At 37.6% G+C, this 23,977-nt stretch overlaps 1 protein-coding gene across 1 annotated transcript in view; it reads left to right on the top strand.

Moving 5' to 3' along the window:
- Nucleotides 1–22,685, top strand: part of LOC103510711 (transmembrane and TPR repeat-containing protein 1-like) — a gene marked incomplete at its 3' end in the record, with an annotated part of 76,049 nt that extends 53,364 nt beyond the window's left edge. The window contains exons 5-11 of the mRNA XM_026824699.1: nt 2,246–2,395; nt 5,172–5,318; nt 9,488–9,697; nt 9,775–9,964; nt 11,047–11,168; nt 13,055–13,219; nt 22,572–22,685. Of these exons, the coding sequence (XP_026680500.1) occupies nt 2,246–2,395; nt 5,172–5,318; nt 9,488–9,697; nt 9,775–9,964; nt 11,047–11,168; nt 13,055–13,219; nt 22,572–22,685 (1,098 nt within the window). The remainder of the gene's footprint in view (nt 1–2,245; nt 2,396–5,171; nt 5,319–9,487; nt 9,698–9,774; nt 9,965–11,046; nt 11,169–13,054; nt 13,220–22,571) is intronic.
- Between the last annotated feature and the right edge of the window lie 1,292 nt (nt 22,686–23,977).

The raw sequence follows: 23,977 nt of genomic DNA, 5'->3' as shown, positions 1-23,977 counted from the left end.
AGGTATGGGAACTTTCAAGACGATTCTTTCTCTTTTTACTTTCTATTACCACAGTTAAAGCGGAGCTATACTAGTAATGAAGAGAGAAAGAAAGAGGCTAGGGTGTGAGAGAGAGAGAAAGAGGCTAGGGAGAGAGAGAGAAAGAAAGAGGCTAGGGTGTACACCTGATGTTCTCCTATTTGTACTCTGTATACAGGATGGTCGAGGTTTATTTTACATACAGGGTAGTCCATACACAGGTTAGAATCCATGTTTGATGTTATGAAAATGAAGTGTTTCGTCTGACAGTATTGATTTGTAACCAAGATTTTTAGTGTCAGGATTTTTACCCACCATTTGGCAACGATCTCTCCATTCCTACTCTGAGTGGGGTCGAAAAAAGCCAGGAAAAAAACTTATACCCAGGAACCCAGGTGCAAGTTCAAAGCCTCCTGGTGCAGTGTGTGTGGGTGTGTGTTGTATGTGTATGGATCTATACTAGGGTTGCCAACCGTACGTTATTTCCCGGAACAATTGTATTTTTGTTCAAAAATCAAATGTTCCGCCGGAACACACCTTTGTTCCGGTTTTTTCCAAATCTATGGAAAATACGGGAACTGACTACCTAATAAACAGAAAAAATTACAAAAAAAAAGCTTAAAAAGATAGGTACGTACGAAAAACACAAAGTTTTTTTACTTATCTAAGAGAATGTTTTTTTTTTGTGATGTTATGAAAATGAAGTGTTTCGTCTGACAGTATTGATTTGTAACCAAGATTTTTAGTGTCAGGATTTTTACCCACCATTTGGCAGGAAAAAAACTTATACCCAGGAACCCAGGTGCAAGTTCAAAGCCTTCTGGTGTAGTGTGTGTTGTATGTGCATGTATCTATACGTATGTATGTGGTGTAGACTTGTAGACGGTGGTCAGAGGGCAGAATTGAAGTGAAAGCAGAAGCCTATATTCCTCCTGTTGAAGGGGGCAGTTGCTCAAGGGAAAAAAATAAATTACCAAAAGAAAAGAAAAAAATCTCATTCTGATTCTGAGGCTAAATTGAAAATTTATTCAAAAGGTGAAGAGGATTTGTGACGTCAATAATTATTAGGTTTGTAAACCTTTTTTCAAAGATCGATTTAAAAAAGACCTTAATAGGTATAGGTACCTTTGTTTGTTTGTTGTTTTTTATTTTCTTTTTCTTCTTTAGCTTTATTAAAAGGTCAGACAACCATAAGAAAAGAACAGTCGCTACTAGGCCCACATTTCACTACTTTCCCTGTGGCGATAGCGATAGCGATGGGTATTTTTTCCTCAACAGAAGCCTCTTGAACTTTGTAATTGAATTCAGCTTTGAGAATTAATTTTACCTCTCGGGGTTTTTACGACTTGAAAGAGTTTTCTTCGTTTTTGTTTTTTTATGTGGAATTTCTTTTTCATTATTTTTATATTATGTTTTATTTCAACTTTGTAATTGAATTCAGCTTTGAGAATTAATTTTACCTCTCGGGGTTTTTACGACTTGAAAGAGTTTTCTTCGTTTTTGTTTTTTATGTGGAATTTCTTTTTCATTATTTTTATATTATGTTTTATTTCTTTTTTTGTTCTTCCTTTTATTGTTCTTCTTTCTTCGAGGTGGAAAAGTGGAAAATGAAAGCCGGTATATTGAACTAATAAATAGATCGGAAGCAAGAAATAAAAAAAAAAGTTTTATGGGCGCAGCCACTGCTTTCCTCCGGATAAAGTTCCTCGTCCCCCTTTTACTTCAAGAAAGTTCTTCGATGAAAAGAAGTTTGAGACCAAAAGACATTAGATTTGAAGAACTGTTTTCATTCGCAGAGCTACAGAAAGCTCTGCAAAAAATGTCTTCCTTGATAAAATATTAAAAACTTGCACTTTGATATTAGGTACATGATTATGTAAGTAAACCAAGGTATTGTTGATAAATAATATAGATATTTTAACTTTAGAATGATACCACCTCTTGAGTTGGTAATCGCCCCAGTATTTTTTGTCGTGTCAATTCCGTCATGTCTAAAGCCGGGCACTCACTATCAGGTAGACCTGACAGGCGGACCTGTTCAGGAATACCTGTTAGTGAATGCCCGGGCTTAATGCAAAGTGGTAATTGTAAATTGCCACAAGTTTTTATTTAATATCCCCTGATTCACCTGCTGTTTTTCTTTCTTTATTCCCATAGGTATTAAATTAAATAAATCCCTATTCCCCCATATTAAAAAATACATATTTTATTAATGTTTTGTTTTCAGCTCAGGGTTTCGGTCCAAATCTCGAGGCCGATTGGCTATCAGCATTATCTTTGCCGTCCTATCCATGCTGGCTAAAGAGACTGGCATTACTGTACTCATGGTCAATCTACTGTATGATTTCTACAAGTACCATTCAGCTGTCAAGAGGTAAGTCTAAAATTTGGCAGTTGTTCCCTCGAACAAAGATCTTAAAGGGGGGCGTGGGAACTACTACATCACACGACATTCCTTATCCTATTGAATGATGCTTATTTGGGTGTTCTTCAACCCGAACTTTTATTATAACTCTAACCGTTAAGTCGGTATAGCTGAAAACCGCCAAAAAACGGTCGGAAACAGCCAAAAAGCGGTCGAAAAACCGTCAACCGCAGCACCTACCTAAACCAAACGTTTTGTGTCGCATTCTGGAACTTATACTTCCACATTATTTCAAGTATGTACCTATACTTAATAAAAATTGGAACTTACTTATTTCGTTCAATAAAGAAATAACTAAAGAAACTCTATAGTCTATAGGTACCTATGCCTACCTATGCACTACACAGAAACTACAGAAAGCATTGTAATTTGATTCCAAGCAACCATTATTATTATTGTATTTCTCTTACGAGTGTGTATGTGTGAGGTATAGGTACCTAACACCTACCCTCTCCTAGCCACTGTAAATTTTGTAAATACCTACCTACCCACCTACTGTAAATTTTGCTTGGAGGTGTACCTACTATGTAAATATTACGTACATTATGATGAAGTTAACTTTGCAAGTCGAAAGTTCACAAGTAGGATATATACCGAGGAGTTTTGTCAAACTTTTCATTGTAGATTTTCCTCTTTTTTACGGTTTTCCCATTTCTCTCCCACATCCTCTCCCCTCTTCCGCTTTTCCATCTCTTTTACACCCCCTCCTACTCCCCCTATTCCTCCTATTGTCTCTCCTCCTTCTACTTCTCCTCCTCTTCCTCCTTCCCCTTCTCCTCCTTCTACACCCCCTTCTTCTCCTATTTTTCCTTCTATTTTCTCTCCTCCTTCTACTTCTCCTCTTCTTTCTCCTCCTCTTCCTCCTTCCCCTTCTCCTCCTTCTATGTCCCCTCCTTCTCCTTTTCCCTCTTCTTTTCCTTCTTTTCCTTCTCATCCTTCTCCTTCTCTTCGTCCTCCTCCTCTTCTTCCTTCTCTTTTACCGTCTGATCTTCGTCCTTATACTTCACTATCTCTACCTCCTCCTTCTCCTTCAATTCCTCCTCTTCCTCCTCCTAATCCTCCTTCTCCTCCTCCTTCTCTCCTCTTCTTATTCCTCCTCCTGTCCATCTCTCCCAAAACATATATCATAACTTCCACCATGTTATTCATCAATATTGCTTGGAGCTTTTTATCTCTCTCCCTCCCTCCCTTTTCTCTTTCGTCTCTCCCCTTTTCTCTCTCTCTATTCTGTAATATTTGTTCTACTCTCTCTTTCTCTCTCTCTCTTTCATATTTGTCTGGGATTCCCATGATATTTCTTTACTTCATTTTTTTACACTCTCTTTTTTTTTCTTCTTCTTCTTTTCGTCCTCTTCTTCTTCTTCTTCTCCTTCTTTTTCTTCTCCTTCTTTTTCTTCTTCTTCTTCATTTTCTTTTTTATTTTCTTCTTTTTCTTCTTCTTCTTTTCGTCTTCTGATCTATTTCCTTTTTTTCCCTCCTACTTTTTTAGTATTGCTCTTCTACAACTTTTTGGATCTCTTTTCTTTCTATGCAACGTAAAACTTTTATTTCGATATTTTTGAGAGAGAGAGAGAGAGAGAGAGAGAGAGAGAGACAGACAGAGAGAGAGAGAGAGAAAGAGAGAGAGAGAGAGAGAGAGAGAGAGAGAGAGAGAGAGAGAGAGAATATTGACGAGAGAAAAGAAAGATTTTCTGAAAGGTATGGGAACTTTCAAGGCGATTCTTTCTCTTTTTACTTTCTATTAATAATGAGAATAGTTTATTTTAATGTAACTATAAAAATATCTTCCTTTTGTTCCTATATAAGATTACCACAGTTATAGCGAAGCTATATACTAGTAATGTTGATAAAATATTAAAAACTTGCACTTTGATATTAGGTACATGATTATGTAAGTAAACCAAGGTATTGTTGATAAATAATATAGATATTCTAACTTCAGAATGATACCACCTCTTAAGTTGGTAATCGCCCCAGTATTTTTTGTCGTGTCAATTCCGTCATGTCTAAAGCCGGGCACTCACTATCAGGTAGCTCTGACAGGCGGGCCTGTTCAGGAATACCTGATGGTGAATGCCCGGCTTAATGCAAAGTGGTAAAGTTCTTCTTTCTTCGAGGTGGAAAAGTGGAAAATGAAAGCCGGTATATTGAACTAATAAATAGATCGGAAGCAAGAAATAAAAAAAAAGTTTTATGGGCGCAGCCACTGCTTTCCTCCGGATAAAGCTCCCCGTCCCCCTTATTTTTCAAGAAAGTTCTTCGATGAAAAGAAGTTTGAGACCAAAAGACATTAGATTTGAAGAACTGTTTTCATTCGCAGAGCTACAGAAAGCTCTGCAAAAAATGTCTTCCTATAAAATATTAAAAACTTGCACTTTGATATTAGGTACATGATTATGTAAGTAAACCAAGGTATTGTTGATAAATAATACCTATAGATATTCTAACTTCAGAATGATACCACCTCTTGAGTTGGTAATCGCCCCGTCTAAAGCCGGGCACTCACTATCAGGTAGACCTGACAGGCGGACCTGTTCAGGAATACCTGTTAGTGAATGCCCGGCTTAATGCAAAGTGGTAAATGTAAATTGCCACAAGTTTTTATTTAATATCCCCTGATTCTCCTGCTGTTTTTCTTTCTTTATTCCCATGGGTATTAAATTAAATAAATCCCTATTCCCCCATATTAAAAAAATACATATTTTATTAATGTTTTGTTTGTTTTCAGTTCAGGGTTTCGGTCCAAATCTCGAGGCCGATTGGCCATCAGCATTATCTTTGCCGTCCTATCCATGCTGGCTAAAGAGACTGGCATTACTGTACTCATGGTCAATCTACTGTATGATTTTTACAAGTACCATTCAGCTGTCAAAAGGTAAGTCTAAAATTTAGCAGTTGTTCCCTCGAACAAATATCTTAAAAGAGGGGGGGGGGACTCCTAAATACTCCTAATGGTGTGAGCCTCATTCAGAAAAATCTGGTGTGAACATCACACGACTTTCCTTATCCTATTGAATGATGCTTATTTGGGAACTTTTACTATAACTCTAACCGTTAAGTCGGTATAGCTGAAAACCGCCAAAAAACGGTCGGAAACAGCCAAAAAGCGGTCAAAAAACCGTCAACCGCAGCACCTACCTAAACCAAACGTTTTGTGTCGCATTCTGGAACTACTTCCACATTATTTCAAGTATGTACCTATACTTAATAAAAATTGGAACTTACTTATTTCGTTCAATAAAGAAATAACTAAAGAAACTCTATAGGAGTACCTATGCCTACTATGTATGCACTACACAGAAAGCATTGTAATTTGATTCCAGCAACCATTATTATTGTATTTCTCTTACGAGTGTGTAATTATTGTGTATGTGTGAGGTATACCTATAACACCTACCCTCTCCTACCTACTGTAAATTTTGTAAATACCTACCTACCCAAGTACCCACCGTCTGTAAATTTTGCTTGGAGGTGTAGGTACCTACTATGTAAATATTACGTACATTATGATGAAGTTAACTTTGCAACTCGAAAGTTCACAAGTAGGATATACCGAGGGGTTTTGTCAAACTTTTCATTGTACTTATCACACGGTCAGGGCCTGACTGAAAAGAGAACGAAGTAGGTATTTCAATAGGTAGGTAAAAAAAAAAATTGGACCGATTGCAATACTTTCTCATTACCTTGTATAGGTTCCCTATACATAAGGGTAATAGAAAGTAAAAAAAAAGACCAATAAATTCATCATTATAGTCTAGAGAAAATTAGGCTAAACAAATAATAAGTCGGTGAACCATGGACCAGATTGCAGGGTCGATTCCTGTCCGGGGCGAATTTTATCCTCAACGGATAAAAAAAAAGTCAACTAAAAGAGATTTAACCCTCAGTTGAACAATACATACTTCAATCTCATATTCTAATGTTAACTTCTGATCAAGCTCGAAGACAATGCCCAAACAGTCTCCTCTATAGCATTCTCAAACTTTGTCACATGTGATTAAGGAGCGCGGTAGCGCTCCGCCCCGCCAAGTCAAGAAAGTTTGACCGTTAAATTATAGGCCCGAGGAGTAAGACCTGTTCTCGTGCCTGGGACACATGGGAACGTATATAACTTCATTGCAGAAACATTTTCCCAACTTTACGGCAAAGTTCATTTACATTATTATATGATGACGAAACTTTTGTCTCTTTTGGAAAAACGAACGCGATTTTTTCTTTCTTTTTAAAATCAGAAATCAAAATGCTGTAAAATTACTTCTCAAGAGGTAGGTTAGGGGTCACAGTAGGTTTTGAAATTTGTAATTTTGTACACCTACTTACCGAATCTGTAGGTAATGTTAATATGTAGGTTTCAGTTCTTTTTGCATTCTTGTTCAAGATTTCCAGCCCGAAATTTCCCTTGCCGAAGAAATGGCAAAGGTTGAGCGCAAAGGGCAAAAACAAATGTGTGCCCAAAGCATTCACCCTAGCTAAGACTGATTGAGAGGCTGAGAAACAAGCACGGTCCGTCCCTCCGGGAATTTTTTTAGCCCGTAGTGATTAGAGAAAATCAGTACCTATGTACCTACCTAATTTGTTTAATATTCAGTTTATTATTATTATTCTTGATTTGATTTTTTCGTTGTGCTCCTTTGAGGTGTGTCCACACATGGTCGACCGGCCATCGATCGATGTCGACTGACACATCCACCCACACAGCCTCTACAACTTAGATGTTCCCCGTCCATCAATATCGAGCTCCATTATTATGTGGTCAAAATCTCAAATAAATAAGGACAAAATTTCATGCCCCCGTCGGGATAGAACCCCCGCCCTCCTGTTTACCAGACAAGCTTGGAGCTTCATGACCACTATGCCACCGAGGCAAACACCTTCCTACTGTAGCAGGTGGCAAAAAGGTGTATCTATGATTATTATTGAAATATTTTACATTAATAATACATTACACATTTTTATAGTTGTGCTCCTTTGAGGTGTGTCCACACATGGTCGACCGGCCATCGATCGATGTCGACTGACACATCCACCCACACAGCCTCTACAACATAGATTTTCCTCGTCCATCAATATCAAGCTCCATTATTATGTGGATATGTGGTCAATATTAAATAAGGACAAAATATCATGCCCCGGTCGGGATAGAACCCCCGCCCTCCTGTTTACCAGACAAGCTAGGAGCTTCATGACTACTATGTCATCGAGGCAAGCACCTTCCTACTGTAGCAGGTGGCAAAAAGGTGTATCTATGATTATTATTGAAATACCTATTATGCATTAATAATACATTACACATTTTTATTTATTTATTTTTTCGTCTTGAAAAAACATCTACATTAACATCTCTCTATTTATTTCTCCATTATGCTGAAATATTTATTTAGGTGTACTCTGAAGCACCTTTTATGGGGAAAAAAAGTTACGATTAGAGTTTCGGGGCATTATGCTGAAATATTTATTTAGGTGTACTCTGAAGCACCTTTTATGGGGAAAAAAAGTTACGATTAGAGTTTCGGGGAAAAAAAAAAGAAAAACAAACAAACTTTGTTCGCGAACAGCAAAAGGAAAGGAGGATGAACGGACAAAGAGAAGGGGAAGGGAGGATGAACGGACAGAGAGAAGGGGAAGGGAGAATGAACGGACAAAAAAAATGAAGGACGAAAGAGAAAGGGAAAAAATTGAAAACTCTTCTTTACATTCTAAACAAAGACATAAAAAAAAGGAAAGAAAGCACGAGGCGTCATTAAAGCCAGGAACTTCTATTAAAAGGCAATTACTCCAAATGAAGAACATAAAAAAAGCAATTTAAACTTTCCTCTTGAAAAAAAAAAAAAAAAAAAAAAAATCGGAAAAAATGTTGGAAATTTACCTTTCTTTCCGAAAAAAAAGGGAAAAATCGATTCGATTTCCCCCCTTCCTTATTTCATTTAGATCTAGCCATTTCAATTTCCATAAAAGGACCTAATTACTACTCAATTACGTTTGTTCCTTTCCTTTGTTCTTTAAATACTCCATTTTGTAAGCACTTTTCAACGATCTGTCCTTTTCTTCCTCTCTCTCTCTCTCCCTCTGTCTCTCTCTCTCTATCCTCTTCTTATTTCTTTGGTATTTTATTTCTCTCTCTCTATTTAATAACGCTTTGTTTAGTAAAATTGAAAGTGACTCTAGTAAAATTAGTATTAAGCCACATAGGTAGGTAGGGAAAAGAGGGACCGACTTTGCTTGGGAGATCTTCTATTCAAGAAGAAGAAGAAGAAGAGGAGGAAAATGCATTACTTTCCCTTCCCTCCTTTCTCTCCCCCCCTCTCTCTCTCTTTCTCTCTCTCTCTTTCTCTCTCGTTCTCTTTTTCATTCCTCTTCCTCGCTCTTCATCATGTTTCTTTCTACCTTCCCCTGTTTTCTCTCTCTCTCTCTCTCCCATTATCTTCTTCGTCTATCTCTTTCACTCACACCCTATCTCTTTTCCTTTCTTCTCTATTTATCTCTCTCCTTTTTTTATCTTCTCCGGAAACTAGTATGCAATATGATAACGTTTCTACCAGGTCATATTTCCTGCTTCAAGATAAAAGAGTGAAAAGTTTCCTTAGGAGAGAGAAAGAGAGAGAGAGAGAGAGAAGGATTAAGGGGGAAAGAGAAAGAAAGAGCAGTTCCTCCAAGCGAAAAGGAGAGGGGAATATAGGGAAGGACAGAAGGAGGGAAAGAAGATTTTGTGTACTCAATAGTGGTGTTTCCTCTTGTTTTTACTATCTATCCTTGTTGAATTCTCTCTTAAAAAGTCTCTCTCTCTCATCATCAGGCAATCTCTCGACCATTATCCGTCCAGGATAAAATCCACCCCGGGCGGTAATCGAACCTGTGACCTAGCGCATACAAGGCAGACGCGTTACCAACCAATCTAACCAGACTGGCTTTTTTTACTTTTAAGAATATTATGTTCAAAATCGGTTTATGAATATTTGGCATCTCCACTAATTTTTCACGTGTTGCAGATTGCATAGTTAAATAATATTACGGCGTTCATACAATTTGTAAATTCAAATTTTCTAGGAAATCTAGACATCTGTGCTTTGCTTTGGCAAAATCGCAGAGTGTCAACTTGTCAATACTTTGTAACGCACTTGGTTCGTACAATAAGAAGATTAATAGGGTGTTCCGTCAATTCTGCTTCTCCGACGATTCCAGGTTTCTCACGTTCTCCTACCTGGCCGTGTTTAACTTCTGGTTACTCCTGTGTCCAAGTACTCTAAGTCATGATTGGCAGGTAACGCACTTGGTTCGTACAATAAGAAGATTAATAGGGTGTTCCGTCAATTCTGCTTCTCCGACGATTCCAGGTTTCTCACGTTCTCTTACCTGGCCGTGTTTAACTTCTGGTTACTCCTGTGTCCGAGTACACTCAGTCATGATTGGCAAATGGGGTCCATACCGTTGGTCACCAACTTGGCAGATTCGCGCAACTTGGCAACATGTGCCTTCTTCGGGTGTTGCCTTTTGCTCCTCTACAGATGTCTGTCTGACTTGGAGGTGAGTGGTTGCCAGTTTTTACTGACCTTATCCGCTTATCCTAGGTATACTAAGAAAAGTAATTTATTTTGTTTTATTCTATTAGGTAAAATTAGGTACCTATTAAATTATAGTATTTTACATCCGTTTCCATTTAGTCCTAAGTACGCAATATACAAATTTATGCCAAAATTCAACATCGAACAAACTGTTAGAAAGTTACTGTAAAAAGAACAACCAGATCCTAGGTATACTAAGAAAAGTAATTTATTTTGTTTTATTCTATTAGGTAAAATTAGGTACCTATTAAATTATAGTATTTTACATCCATTTCCATTTAGTCCTAAGTACCTACCTATGCAATATACAAATTCATGCCAAAATTCAACATCGAACAAACTGTTAGAAAGTTACTGTAAAAAGAACAACCAGATAAATATAACCTAAAATGACCTAAATGCAAAATCATGGCGTTAAAAAACAGAGACCTCAAACTTTTATTGAATTCTGTGACAAAAGATGAAGAATGGTAGTTGAGAAGCTGAGTCAATTGATCAGCAGAATAAAATTCTTTCTTTTTATTTTCTCTTTTTTACCTCTTTTGCACAAACATATCAATAGACAAGCCAGAATTTTTTTTTTTCAATCATGTCAATTGAAAATCATTTGATTTTATATTTATTTGTGCCTTCAATAGATAACCTCCAGAATTTATTTTATTTCTGTCAATTGAAAACAACAAAATTTCCTGTCACGGGAATTCATTAGGGATTGGGGAACTTTTCAAATTTAAATTTTCACCTAACATTTTTTTTTATGAATACCTTTTTTTCAGTGGTGACTTTCTTTTGTGAAAGGATGACGTGGTTTGAATGAGGGCTAGAAATAAAGAAAAAGCTAAAATTTTTTTTCAGTGGTGACTTTCTTTTGTGAAAGGATGACGTGGTTTGAATGAGGGCTAGAAATAAAGAAAAAGCTAAAATACGTACCTAGATGTAGTGTTGTCATTATTGGCTCTCAGCTTCACCATAAAATAATAAATAATTTATTGATGGAGTTTTGCTTCACCAGAAGCAATTCATCAGACCTCTTTTTCATTTCAGAATCCAAGACATAGTCCTCTGTTCCTAGGAGTACTACTACTGGTCATACCATTCCTTCCGGCCTCCAATATGCTGGTCACTGTTGGCTTTGTGGTGGCCGAGAGAGTCCTGTACATACCAAGGTAAGCCAACAATCAAGCCAACAATGGCGATAAAAAAGTGGATTTATTTTTCTATTTATTTATTAAAAGAAAATCAATGGCAGTTTTTAATAGCATTTCATTTTTTTTACACAATAATATTTTTATTCCAACATCATAAATCCAATCCACTCGTGTGTTTGTGCTTTTGTATGTGATGTGTTGTCCAGCCATCTGCTGACTCTGTCAGATTTATGTTCAGGACAGCAAAAAAAAGCGTCATCATAAAAAACCCATCACGGGGAAATCTGCAAAAATACGCATATTAGGGGGTGGGGAAATTTTTAAATTTAAATTTTCCCCAAATTTTTTTTTTTTTTTTTTTTTTTTTATGAATACCTTTTTTTTTCAGTGGTGACTTTCTTTTGTGAAAGGATGACGTGGTTTGAATGAGGGCAAAGTTTGAATAAGGACCTAGAAATAAAGGAAAAGCTAAAATACGTGGATGTAGTGTTGTCATTATTGTTGAACTGTTGCTCGGTCATAAACTTCCAATATATTGGCTCTCAGCTTCACCATAAAATAATAAATAATTTATTGATGTACCTACCTAGTTTTGCTTCACCAGAAGCAATTCATCAGACCTCTTTTTCATTTCAGAATCCAAGACACAGTCCCCTGTTCCTAGGAGTACTACTACTGGTCATACCATTCCTTCCGGCCTCCAATATGCTGGTCACTGTTGGCTTTGTGGTGGCCGAGAGAGTCCTGTACATACCGAGGTAAGCCAACAATCAAGCCAACAATGGCGATAAAAAAGCGGATTTATTTTTCTATTTATTTATTAAAAGAAAATCAATGGCAGTTTTTAATAGCATTTCATTTTTTTTACACAATAATATTTTTATTCCAACATCATAAATCCAATCCACTCGTGTGTTTGTGCTTTTGTATGTGATGTGTTGTCCAGCCATCTGCTGACTCTGTCAGATTTATGTTCAGGACAGCAAAAAAAAGCGTCATCATAAAAAACCCATCACGGGGAAATCTGCAAAAATACGCAAACACATAACATAAATAAATAAAATACATGTGACATAAATACATTATAATGGACATACAAATTTATACAGGATCATAAAAAACCCATCACGGGGAAATCTGCAAAAATACGCAAACACATAACATAAATATACATAAAGAAATACATGTGACATAAATATATTGTAATGGACATACAAATTTATACAGGGTGCTTAATTCAAGGTCGACTTTGATTTATTTTTTAATAGAACCCTATATTGGGCACCCTATAGACTCGGGCTTTGGTATACGAATCTATTGGGTGTCCAATTTAGGGTTCTATTGAAAAAAAAAATTAAAGATGACCTTAAAGGGAACACCTGCCAAAATTTTAGAGGTTCCCCGAAAAGTTAGGACAATCAGCTACCGTTGAACCTTTGACACGTTTGGCAACGTAGCCTACTTTTTAGATGACTCCTTGCTGCCATATTCAAATGGATAAGGTATAGATGTAGTCTTGTCATTATTGTTGAACTGTTGCTCGGTCATGAACTTCCAATATTTTGGCTCTCAGCTTCACCATAAAATAATAAATAATTTATTGATGTAGTTTTGCTTCACCAGAAGCAATTCATCAGACCTCTTTTTCATTTCAGAATCCAAGACATGTAGTTTTTTTTTTATTGTTATTTTTTTTTTTTTTATTTGTGCGAGAGGCGGGGGTCTGCCACCTATTATATTATCAGCTTTTTTGCCTCGCCCTTTTGAACCAGCTCCTCAATAATTTTATTATTGTCCTCACAAGGCAGAATGCACTCCGAAACGGCCAGTAGCACGGGTTGTGCCACACGGTCACCCGTCCACATACCAACCAAGACCAACGTTTCTTAACAAATTGATTTCAGCCTTGGCTTCATCTTACTCATCACTCACGGACTGCAGATTATCTCCCATTCCGGTTATCTGAGAAGAAAACTGCTGATTGGAGCGATACTCATGTTAGTAGTAGCTCACTCAATGAAAACTATGGACAGGAATAAGGATTGGTCTTCCAGAGAATCACTGGCAAGGTAAGAACAGAAGACCTTTTTTTTGAGGATTGATAGAGGGAATTGTAACTGCTACGTTCTTATCGTCCCGAAAACGAAGAGAGTGACGACAGGATAGAAGAAAGCCAGCCGTTCCGAGAACGAACCTTATTTGGTTTAGGATAAAATCTGCCCTGGGCGGAATGGGACCCGCGGCCTAGCGCTCACAAGGCAGACGCACTACCAACTAAGCTAACTAGGCTGGCTTTTCATATTTTTAATACCTATACTTTTGAATGGTTCTTTTCTGCCGAACGCTGTCCAACCATTTTCTCCATCAATTGGCCCGAGGACAACACGGCTCCTTAACGACCTAGACATCTCAGAAAAATTATTATTAAATGGTTTACTGATGGTACAGAAAAATTAAAGGAACGTGTATCCATTGTATCATATAAAGGTAATAAGTTTTGTAGTTACCCATTTCATTTCAGAAAAACTAGAAATTAGCTACGAGAGAGTAAACTATCGAGAAAAAGAAAAACCTCCGAGAAATTGAAACCCAGGCCATTACTTAGGCAGATTAAGTGCCCATAAAATCTCGTCGTCTCTGTAAATACACGGAGCGTATTATAGGAAACGAATAAATCATCCGGGCAGAAAATCCGGGAGGCCGAGAGAGAGAGAGAGGGAGAGACAGAGAGAGAGAGACTGAGAGGGAGAGAGAGAGACAGAGAGGGAGAGAGAGAGAGAGAGAGAGGGAGAGGGAGAGAGAGAGACAGAGAGGGAGAGAAAGAGAGAGAGACAGAAAGAGAGAGAGACAGAGAGGGAGAGAAAGAGAGAGGGGGAGAGAGAGAGATACAGAGAGGGAGAGAAAGAGAGAGAGAGACAGAGAGGGAGAGAAAGACCCAGGCCATTACTTAGGCAGATTAAGTGCCCATAAAATCTCGTCGTCTCTGTAAATACACGGAGCGTATTATAGGAAACGAATAAATAATCCGGGCAGAAAATCCGAGAGGCCGAGAGAGAGACAGAGAGGGAGAGAGAGAGAGAGAGAGAGAGGGAGAGAGACAGAGAGGGAGAGAGAGACAGAGAGGGAGAGAAAGAGAGAGAGAGAGGATAGAGGGAGAAATTCAGAGGGAGCAAGGGAGAGAGAGAATTGCAAGATCTTGGGTAAATATTTCATGCCGTCTTGAGTTTTGATGGAGAAGATTAGAAGAAGATCGAGGGAAGATTAAAAGAAGATGAAGAGAAGATTAAAATCCAGCACAATTTCATGCAGTCTTGAGTTTTGATGGAGAAGATTAGAAGAAGATCGAGGGAAGATTAAAAGAAGATGGAGAGGAGATTAGAAGATTAAAATCCAGCACGAGTTTAAAGAAAGTCTTCATCGGAAAAGGAAAGATCTTCGAGCCGGTAGGGAGCTGTAATTGAAACTACAGGTATGCACATGAAACTCTTTGATGTTCTTCTTCTTTCCCCAGGAGTATTAACATGGGATTGAGACAACTATGTAGGTACGTTCCGATTCTATAAGCACCCTGAATCTTGGATAGGCCTTACTTTCTCTCTCTCCTCTCTCTGTCTCCTCTCTCTCTCTCTCTCTCTGGTTGTCTTTTCACTTATTTGACAAAAGTTTGACAAAACCCCTTCAGAGCACTCCACTTTCACTCTCTTCCTCTACTTTTTTTCGTGAGCATACCCATTGTTTTTACTTTCTACTACTAATAATTGTACTTTGAGCTGTCTTATTCATAAAGTTTCAAGTTGAACGTGAGCATACCCATTATTTCTGCTGCCCTATCCTGATAGTTTGGAGTCGAAAATAAAGAGCATACCCATCCATTATCTTCACTCTCTTCCTTTATTTTTTTCGTGAGCATACCCATTGTTTTTACTACTAATAATTTATTGTACTTTGAGCTGTCTTTATTCATAAAGTTTCAAGTTGAACGTGAGCATACCCATTATTTCCGTACTTCAAGCTGCCCTATCCTGATAGTTTGGAGTCGAAAATAAAGAGCATACCCATCCGTTATTTTTTAAAGTTGCCCTATCCCCATAGTTCGGAGTCGAAAGTAAATAGGCGATAGTTGGACAACAATCATGGCCAAGTATAGAAAATTGTTTACTCTTTCTCTCTTCTTTTTGAATACCTCAGGGAAATCAGAACTTGAGAGCCACTTGTTAGGGCGGCGCGGGTATTTTGTCAGCGGCGACCAGCGGGCTAGCGCTTACAAGGCAGACGCTCTACCCTCCAAAGCTCCAGGCGAACTAGGCTAGCAAGCTAGTGGTCGGTCACCTGTTGTACAACTCACACAGAAAAATTACTTTTGAGGGGCCCCTAAGATCCAAACGGGCTCAAAATCTATGAGTGCTAATGGTCCACTTTTCGTTGTGTGTTCATCATTTTTGCTGAATTTCATGAAAATCCGGCGAACTGTCCGAAAGTTATTGCAGAACAAACAGACAGAAAAAAGGTCTTACAGACAACTTCAGTTCGATAACCACAACATTTTGAAAGTTAAGTGTGATTTTTGGCAAAGCAAAACAATATTCGGAGGTTTTAAAACTTGGAACCATTTTTTCTATACGACCTATAGGTAGTCTACAGTCCATTTATTGAAATTTGGATTGCGACGTTGCCAAAATCTCTGAAATGTTCTTCAAACATGTGTGTTGACTGGCAAAACTACTCCCTGCGAACCATATGTTTTCAAATTTCGCTCGAAAATTTCTTAGATGTCAAGAAAATGAACTCCAGACTCTGCAGAGCCGCCATTCTAATAAAAGACCAGGATGTGTTACTTCCTCTCGGTTTTTCTCAGAAAGGAAGCATGGCTTCTCGGAAAACTTCAAACTTCAAACTAATAAACCTGTTTGTCGCACTACAGGAAGTCAACAATCCCTCTCTCCCTCCCTCCCTCTCTCTTTCTCTCTCATCCATATGACCTCTATAGGTAGTCTACAGTCCATTTATTGAAATTTGGATTGCGACGTTGCCAAAATCTCTGAAATGTTCTTCAAACATGTGAGTTGACTGGCAAAACTACTCCCTGCGAACCATATGTTTACAAATTTCGCTCGAAAATTTCTGAGATGTAAAGAAAATGAACTCCAGACTCTGCAGAGCCGCCATTCTAATAAAAGACCAGGATGTATTACTTCCTCTCGGTTTTTCTCAGAAAGGAAGCATGGCTTCTCGGAAAACTTCAAACTAATAAACCTGTTTGTCGCACTACAGGAAGTCAACAATCCCTCTCTCTCTCTCTCTCCCTCCCTCCCTCCCTTTCTCTTTCTCTCTCATCCATTTTTTTTTCCTTCTTTGTCTTTTTATCTTTTTACTCTTCTCTTTCTCTAATATCGTTTCCTCGTTTTGTCTTTATGTCCCTCTCATTTCCTTAATATCTTTCTGGATTATCCTACTCCTACTTCTCTAATATCGTTTCCTCGTTTTGTCTTTATGTCCCTCTCATTTCCTTAATATCTTTCTGGATTATCCTACTCCTACTTTTTTTTTTACTTTCCTTATCCTATAATTTTTCTTTCTAAACTTATCTTTGATCATTTGCCACTTAGACCTCTTCTCTATTTTTCTCCTGTTTTCCTCTTGTTTCCATACTTGCATATATTATCTTTCTCTCCTTCGTCAACTGTTTGTTAAGTTTTTCCCATTTTCCTCACACATGTGCGTACTTTCCCCTACTTGTTTTTATCTTTCTGTGACAAAAGATGAAGAATGGTAGTTGAGAAGCTGAGTCAATTGATCAGCAGAATAAAATTCTTTCTTTTTATTTTCTCTTTTTACTTTCCTTATTTACCTCTATTGCACAAACATTTCAATAGACAAGCCAGAACTTTTTTTTGTCAATTGAAAATCATTTGATTTTATATTTATTTGTGCCTTCAATGGATAACCTCCAGAATTTATTTTATTTCTGTCAATTGAAAACAACAAATTTCCCTGTCCTGCGGATTTGGCGATTATGTTCGCGGATTTCGCGATTTTGTTCGCGGATTTTGCGATTTTGTTCGCGGATTTTGCGATTATGCTCGCGGGTTTCGTGATTATGTTCGCGGATTTCGCGATTATGTTCGCGGATTTGGCAATTATGTTTGCGGATTCGCGTCCCGAATCGACATTTTGGATATTTGGCAAGTCTATCTAAAGGTGATTGCGTTAAGCTGACGGATTTCGCGATTATGTTCGCGGATTTGGCAATTATGTTCGCGGATTCGCGTCCCGAATCGACATTTTGTATATTTGGCAAGCCTATCTATAGGTGATTGCGTTAAGCTGGCATTTGGTTTTGGCTACAAATATTTTACGAGTGGACGCCCTTCGCACTGAACCATTGTTTTTTCTTTAGCAAGGGAAATATAGGCTGGTAACCTCCCTGCCCCTGAGCTAGACTAGATTTGATATTGGTACCTATGTACAGTAAAAATACATATGGAAAATAAAGTCAAAAACCTTTGCAGTTATTTAGTGACGTTTAAACACACCTTATGGATGAAAAAATAGGTTACCAGGTATCAGGTACCTACCAAAATACATATGGAAAATAAAGTCAAAAACCTTTGCAGTTATTTAGTGACGTTTAAACACACCTTATGGATGAAAAAATAGGTTACCATTACCAGGTATCAGGTACCTAGCTACAAAGGCAAAAGCAGAGGATGTAAAGAACACCGAGCAATATTTTATAGCACTAATAGCATTTCGCTCCAATTTCCCGTGTGCATCCTCAAATCCCAGAAAAAGAAAGGAAAATGAAGAAATACCACAGAGAATTTTTCCTTGGATTTTTCCTCTCTCGTTCTTCCTTTTTTCTCTTTATTTCTTTTTTATTTAACTTCCTTCGTCTTCTCACTTCCACTTTTTTTTTATTTGCTTTACTTTTGAATTCGATTAAATTCCTTTTGTCATGGGAAGATTTTAATAAAATTGTGTGTTAGGAACATTATCATTCTTTGGAATTCTCTGTCGAGTTTTTTTTTTTCATTTTCTTCGCCTTTTCCCTCACATAAAGCTTTTTGTACATGGAAATTATTATCTACCCTTCTCCTTTAGATGTTCGTTCTTTATTTGAAGATCCGTTTTTGGTCCTTTCCAATTTTCCTCCGTTTCACTCTCGATTTCAAATGAATCCTTTATCAATAGAACATTTTTGGTATGTTAGAAAGGAAAATGAAGAAATACCACAGAGAATTTTTCCTTGGATTTTTCCTCTCTCGTTCTTCCTTTTTTTCTCTTTATTTCTTTTTTATTTAACTTCCTTCGTCTTCTCACTTCCACTTTTTTTATTTGCTTTACTTTTGAATTCGATTAAATTCCTTTTGTCATGGGAAGATTTTAATAAAATTGTGTGTTAGGAACATTATCATTCTTTGGAATTCTCTGTCGAGTTTTTTTCATTTTCTTCGCCTTTTCCCTCACGTAAAGCTTTTTGTACATGGAAATTATTATCTACCCTTCCTTCCCCTTTAGATATTAAATTCCTTTTGTCATGGGAAGATTTTAATAAAATTGTGTGTTAGGAACATTATCATTCTTTGGAATTCTCTGTCGAGTTTTTTTTCATTTTCTTCGCCTTTTCCCTCACGTAAAGTTTTTTGTACATGGAAATTATTATCTACCCTTCTCCTTTAGATGTTCGTTCTTTATTTAAAGATCCGTTTTTGGTCCTTTCCAATTTTCCTCCGTTTCACTCTCGATTTCAAATGAATCCTTTCTCAATAGAACATTTTTGGTATGTTTTCGAGAGGCCTTCAAAATAGGTAGGTACATTCTTTCTAGTTTTTTTTTTATTTTTATTAGAGTGTGCCAACATAGAATAATAATGTTATATAGGTACACTTTAGGGTAGGTACCTACTTACAATTTAAGTTTGGCCTTTTTAAGAGCCACCACCCTATTAAGATTGATGAGAATGAGTGAACTTATCTCCGGCTTCTTTTGTGTGAAAATAAAAATAAGAACAAGTGGCGGCTTTAGATTGTGGTGATTTTAGATTGAGGGGAGGAGAATGGGAAAGTCTTCTTTTCTCTTCGCCTTTTTCTGTGTTCAGACAAGGTCGGCGTTTTTCGTCATCCTCTCAATCATCCCTAGCTCTAGTGTAGGTGATTGCTTTGGGTTGATATTTAGGAGTGGATGGGACGCCCTTCGCCTCAACCTTTGGTATTTCGTTAAGAAGGGAAATTTCAGGCTGGTATCCTCCCTGTTTGAAATCCCGCCACCACCCTATTAAGATTGATGAGAATGAGTGAACTTATCTCCGGCTTCTTTTGTGTGAAAATAAAAATAAGAACAAGTGGCGGCTGTGGTGATTTTAGATTGAGGGGAGGAGAATGAGAAAGTCTTCTTTTTTCTTCGCCTTTTCCCTTGTTCAGACAGGGTCGGCGTTTTTCGTCATCCTCTCAATCAGCCCTAGCTCTAGCCTGGGTGATTGCTTTGGGTTATTTGGGAGTGGATGGACGCCCTTCGCCTCAACCTTTGGTACCTATTTCGTTAAGAAGGGAAATTTCAGGCTGGTATCCTCCCTGTTTAAAATCCCCCATACTTCGCCAGATTGAGAACAATTTATGCGATGTCTACGCCACCACCCTATTAAGATTGATGAGAATGAGTGAACTTATCTCCGGCTTCTTTCGTGTGAAAATGAAAAAAAGAACAAGTGGCGGCTGTGGTGATTTTAGATTGAGGGGAGAAGAATGAGAAAGTCTTCTTTTCTCTTCGCCTTTTCCCGTGTTCAGACAAGGTCGGCGTTTTTTGTCATCCTCTCAATCATCCCTAGCTCTAGTTTAGGTGATTGCTTTGGGTTGATATTTGGGAGTGGATGGACGCCCTTCGCCTCAACCTTTGGTATTTCGTTAAGAAGGGAAATTTCAGGCTGGTATCCTCCCTGTTTAAAATCCCCCAGCCAGACAAATAAATAATAATACCATACGTGATAACCGCAGATAATAAATAAATAATAATTCTCTTCTCAGAATGTATTTTTATTCTAACAAAAGCCAAGACTTTATTCCGAGAATTCGAAGCGTCGAATTTCTCAGAATGAATGATTTCTAAGAATTCATTTTTCCACACTCCAATGTTGTTTTATTACTTTTTTCCCCTAATTTCAAATGAGAATTCGAAGCGTCGAATTTCTCAGAATGAATGATTTCTAAGAATTCATCTTTCCACACTCCAATGTTGTTTTATTACTTTTTTCCCTAATTTCAAATGTTCCGTTCTTTCTTTTTCCACGTTTTTAGAATTCGAAGCGTCGAATTTCTCAGAATGAATGATTTCTAAGAATTCATCTTTCCACACTCCAATGTTGTTTTATTACTTTTTTCCCCCTAATTTCAAATTTTCCGTTCTTTCTTTTTCCACGTTTTTTCTCTCTCTCTTTGTTTCTTCCCTTTTTCCTCGAAATTTAAATTTTTCTCCCAAGGCACGTGTTACGTGTTTCTTTCCATTTCCTTTAGTTTTTCTCTTTTCCTGGAAATTCGAGACCTTATAGACTGACCTAGAACCTAAAGCACTGATAGAAGGAGTCGTTGGGTGGAAGAACTCATAGTTGAGAATCTTGCCACTTCTACGAAGCAAGCAAAAAAGTTATGCATCATGAAATAGTCGTTACAAATGACTTTCCCCGATTAATAGATACACCTTGCAAATTTCAATTATCGTAGTGATTAGAGAAAATCAGTACCTATGCACCTACCTAATTTGTTTAATATTCAGTTTCAATTATATGACCTAACTTGCACTCGAACCATCAACCTCCAGCTCCAAACACTACTACACCGCTGATGTGGTGGAGCCCTTTTAGAATTCTATACCCCAGAAACCCTGGGGTTTGGTAGATCCTTCACTGGTTTATTTTGGAAGCTTTCGGCTGAAAAATCTTGGAAGCGTTAAATAAAGCAAAGAAGAATAGGGTAGATTTATTACTGTGAGCCAGCCTAGTTAGCTTTAGAAGGGTAGCGCGTCTGCCATATAAGTGCTAGGCTGCGGGTTCGATTCCCGCGCGGGGCAGATTTTATCCTTAACGGATTAGGTTTATTCTCGGAACGCCTGGCTTTCTATCCTGTCTTCCTTCTCTCTTCGCTTTCGGGACGATTAGCAGTTACACTTCTCTCTCGCAAACAGCTACTACGCTTCCACCCGGGCTAATGTTGTTTTGAATACAAGACGCAAGAAGTTATTTCTGTCACCAACTTCCTGCTACTTCAGTCAGCGTTACGACAGTTTTCTTTAGTTTACCACAACCTTTTCACCATTTCTCCTTTCTTCACACTATTCAAGTAGGTATTCACTACTGTAACTTCACATTCACACAACTTCATAATAGTGTTCACTAACTTCACTACCTCACTGTTCGCGCTAAGATATTCAACCAAAACTGGTGTGAAAGAAAATACACTGAATACTCTTAAGTCCATGCACATTGAATATTGAATAGACTTACCAAGTTGCTATGAATGGGGGAGTTGAATTCATGAGAAAACTTTACTCGTTTCTTCAATAGGTACTTCAATTCTGATGATAGGGTGTCTAATGTCGCGGGCAGAACAGAAGGAGAAGAGGAGGGAGATGATGGAGGAAGAGAGAGAGAGAGAGAGAGAGAGAGAGAGAGAGGGAGAGAGAGAGAAGAGAGAGGGAGGGAGAGCTCTCAACCGTAGTTTCTAATTAGATTGAGAGCAATTACAAAACACTTGTTAGGGCGGCGCGGGTATTTTGTCAGCGGCGACCAGCGGGCTAGCGCTTACAAGGCAGACGCTCTACCCTCCAAAGCTCCAGGCGAACTAGGCTAGCAAGCTAGTGGTCGGTCACCTGTTGTACAACTCACACAGAAAAATTACTTTTGAGGGGCCCCTAAGAGCCAAACGGGCTCAAAATCTATGAGTGCTAATGGTCCACTTTTCGTTGTGTGTTCAACATTTTTGCTGAATTTCATGAAAATCCGGCGAACTGTCCGAAAGTTATTGCAGAACAAACAGACAGAAAGGACAGAAAGACAACTTCAAATCGATAACCACAACATTTTGAAAGTTAAGTGTGATTTTTGGCAAAGCAAAACAATATTCGGAGGTTTAAAACTGTTCCAAGTTTTAAACCATTTTTCCTATATGACCTCTATAGGTAGAAAGAAAAAAAAAAAAAAAAAAAAAAAAAAAAAAAAAAAACGAAGACAAAGAGGAAATTATCATTACAATCGGACAAACCGCCGAAAATTATAATGAAACAAGTATACGAGTACATCGGTGGTTCTAATAGAAATAGACAAACAAAATAAAGGGCCATTCGTCAAGTTAAATTTTAGAGCTCCCTTCCTTCTTGTAATAAAGCTTTTTGATTATTTTGACAATGTTCTATGTCTGCTTGTATACTTCTCAGGGCTGGTCTCCAATCACTCCCGGAGAACGCTAAAATGCACTACAACTTCGCCAATGTTCTACACTCACAAAACCAAACTGAGAGCGCCATCTATCACTACAGGAGAGCTCTGAGGTAAGTTAACCTTTTAGGTATATTCTTTTCATTATTTTTTTTATTTGTATTTATTAAAGTGTGCTAACAATTTTCATTATTATTATTAGGTATATTATTATTATTTTTTTTTACAATAAATAAGTAGATATTTTTTTTACAATAATAAGTAGGTAACTATTTTCTATGAAGTTTCATAGAAAGAACTGTTAGAACGGACGTCTTATTGTCCCTGGAGTCAAGAGAGAAGGGAGACAGGATAGGAGAAAGTCATCTGTTCCGGGGATCAAACCCGCGACCTGGCGCTTACAGAGTACAAGTTTAGTTTCAAGATGAAGATGAATCTTCACAAAGTCACGACAGAATCTATCAGTATGTACTTTTTAACCCAAATTATCAAGTTTTCAGTGTAGGTTTCAATTTCGCAAAGTGTCTGCTTGCTTGTGGGTTGTGTGGACCGTTGGAGGGCATCATTAGTAAGATGCAGTATAATATGCAGTATGTATTTCCGTGTGTTTGTTCCCCGGGGTCGGAATATGCATCAAGTGCTTTTAAAGAAATTGAAAAAAAAGGAAAATGAAGAAAAAAAAAAAAAAAAAAAAAAAGGGGAAAAAAAAAAAAAAAAAAATGGAAAAAAAAGAAAAAAAAAAAAAAAAAAAAAAAAAAAAAAAAGAAGGCGAAGATGAAAATGAAAGAAGGGAAGACGAAGAGAGGAAGTGTGGGAGGAAAAAAAATATTATGATGAGAAACGAAGAATAAATATGGAAGTGGAAGTGCAGGAAGAGCGAAGAAAACAAACTATGATAATACGGAGAGACGAAGAAGAAGAAGAAGAAGAAGAAGAAGAAGAAGAAGAAGAAGAAGGAGGAGGAGGAGGAGGAGGAAAAGAAGAAAAGGAAGGAGAGTAAGAAGAAGAAGAAGAAGAAGAAGAAGAAGAAGAAGAAAATAAGAGTATGTAATAGGAAGAAAGTGACGTGAGATGGCGTGATGGTAGTGTGGCTGTCCTGAACGAAATTACCTAAAATATCAAGGTAAAACTAAAGGATATTATGGGAAACATGAACTATACATATTTCTGACTCCCACGTTTTCTTCTTCTCCTTCTCCGAATTTTATTTGGGGTCCTTATTTCCTCTTATCTAACGCCTCCTTCCTTTTACATCCCGTCTCTAAAGTCCTCAAGCGCAAGCGTTACCTTGTAGAAATAAACTGGTATCATAAAGCTTTCACTGAATCCTGTAGGATGACGGAAAATGCTACTAACTACACTTCCATCTAAAAAGCATTCAAATTTATAACTATCTTCCTTTCTT

This window comes from Diaphorina citri, unplaced genomic scaffold (genome assembly GCF_000475195.1).
Source record: "Diaphorina citri unplaced genomic scaffold, Diaci psyllid genome assembly version 1.1 scaffold635, whole genome shotgun sequence".
Classification (NCBI taxonomy): domain Eukaryota; kingdom Metazoa; phylum Arthropoda; class Insecta; order Hemiptera; family Psyllidae; genus Diaphorina; species Diaphorina citri.
The sequence above is the reverse complement of the archived record's forward strand: the minus strand, read 5'-3'. Positions and strand labels throughout refer to the sequence as shown.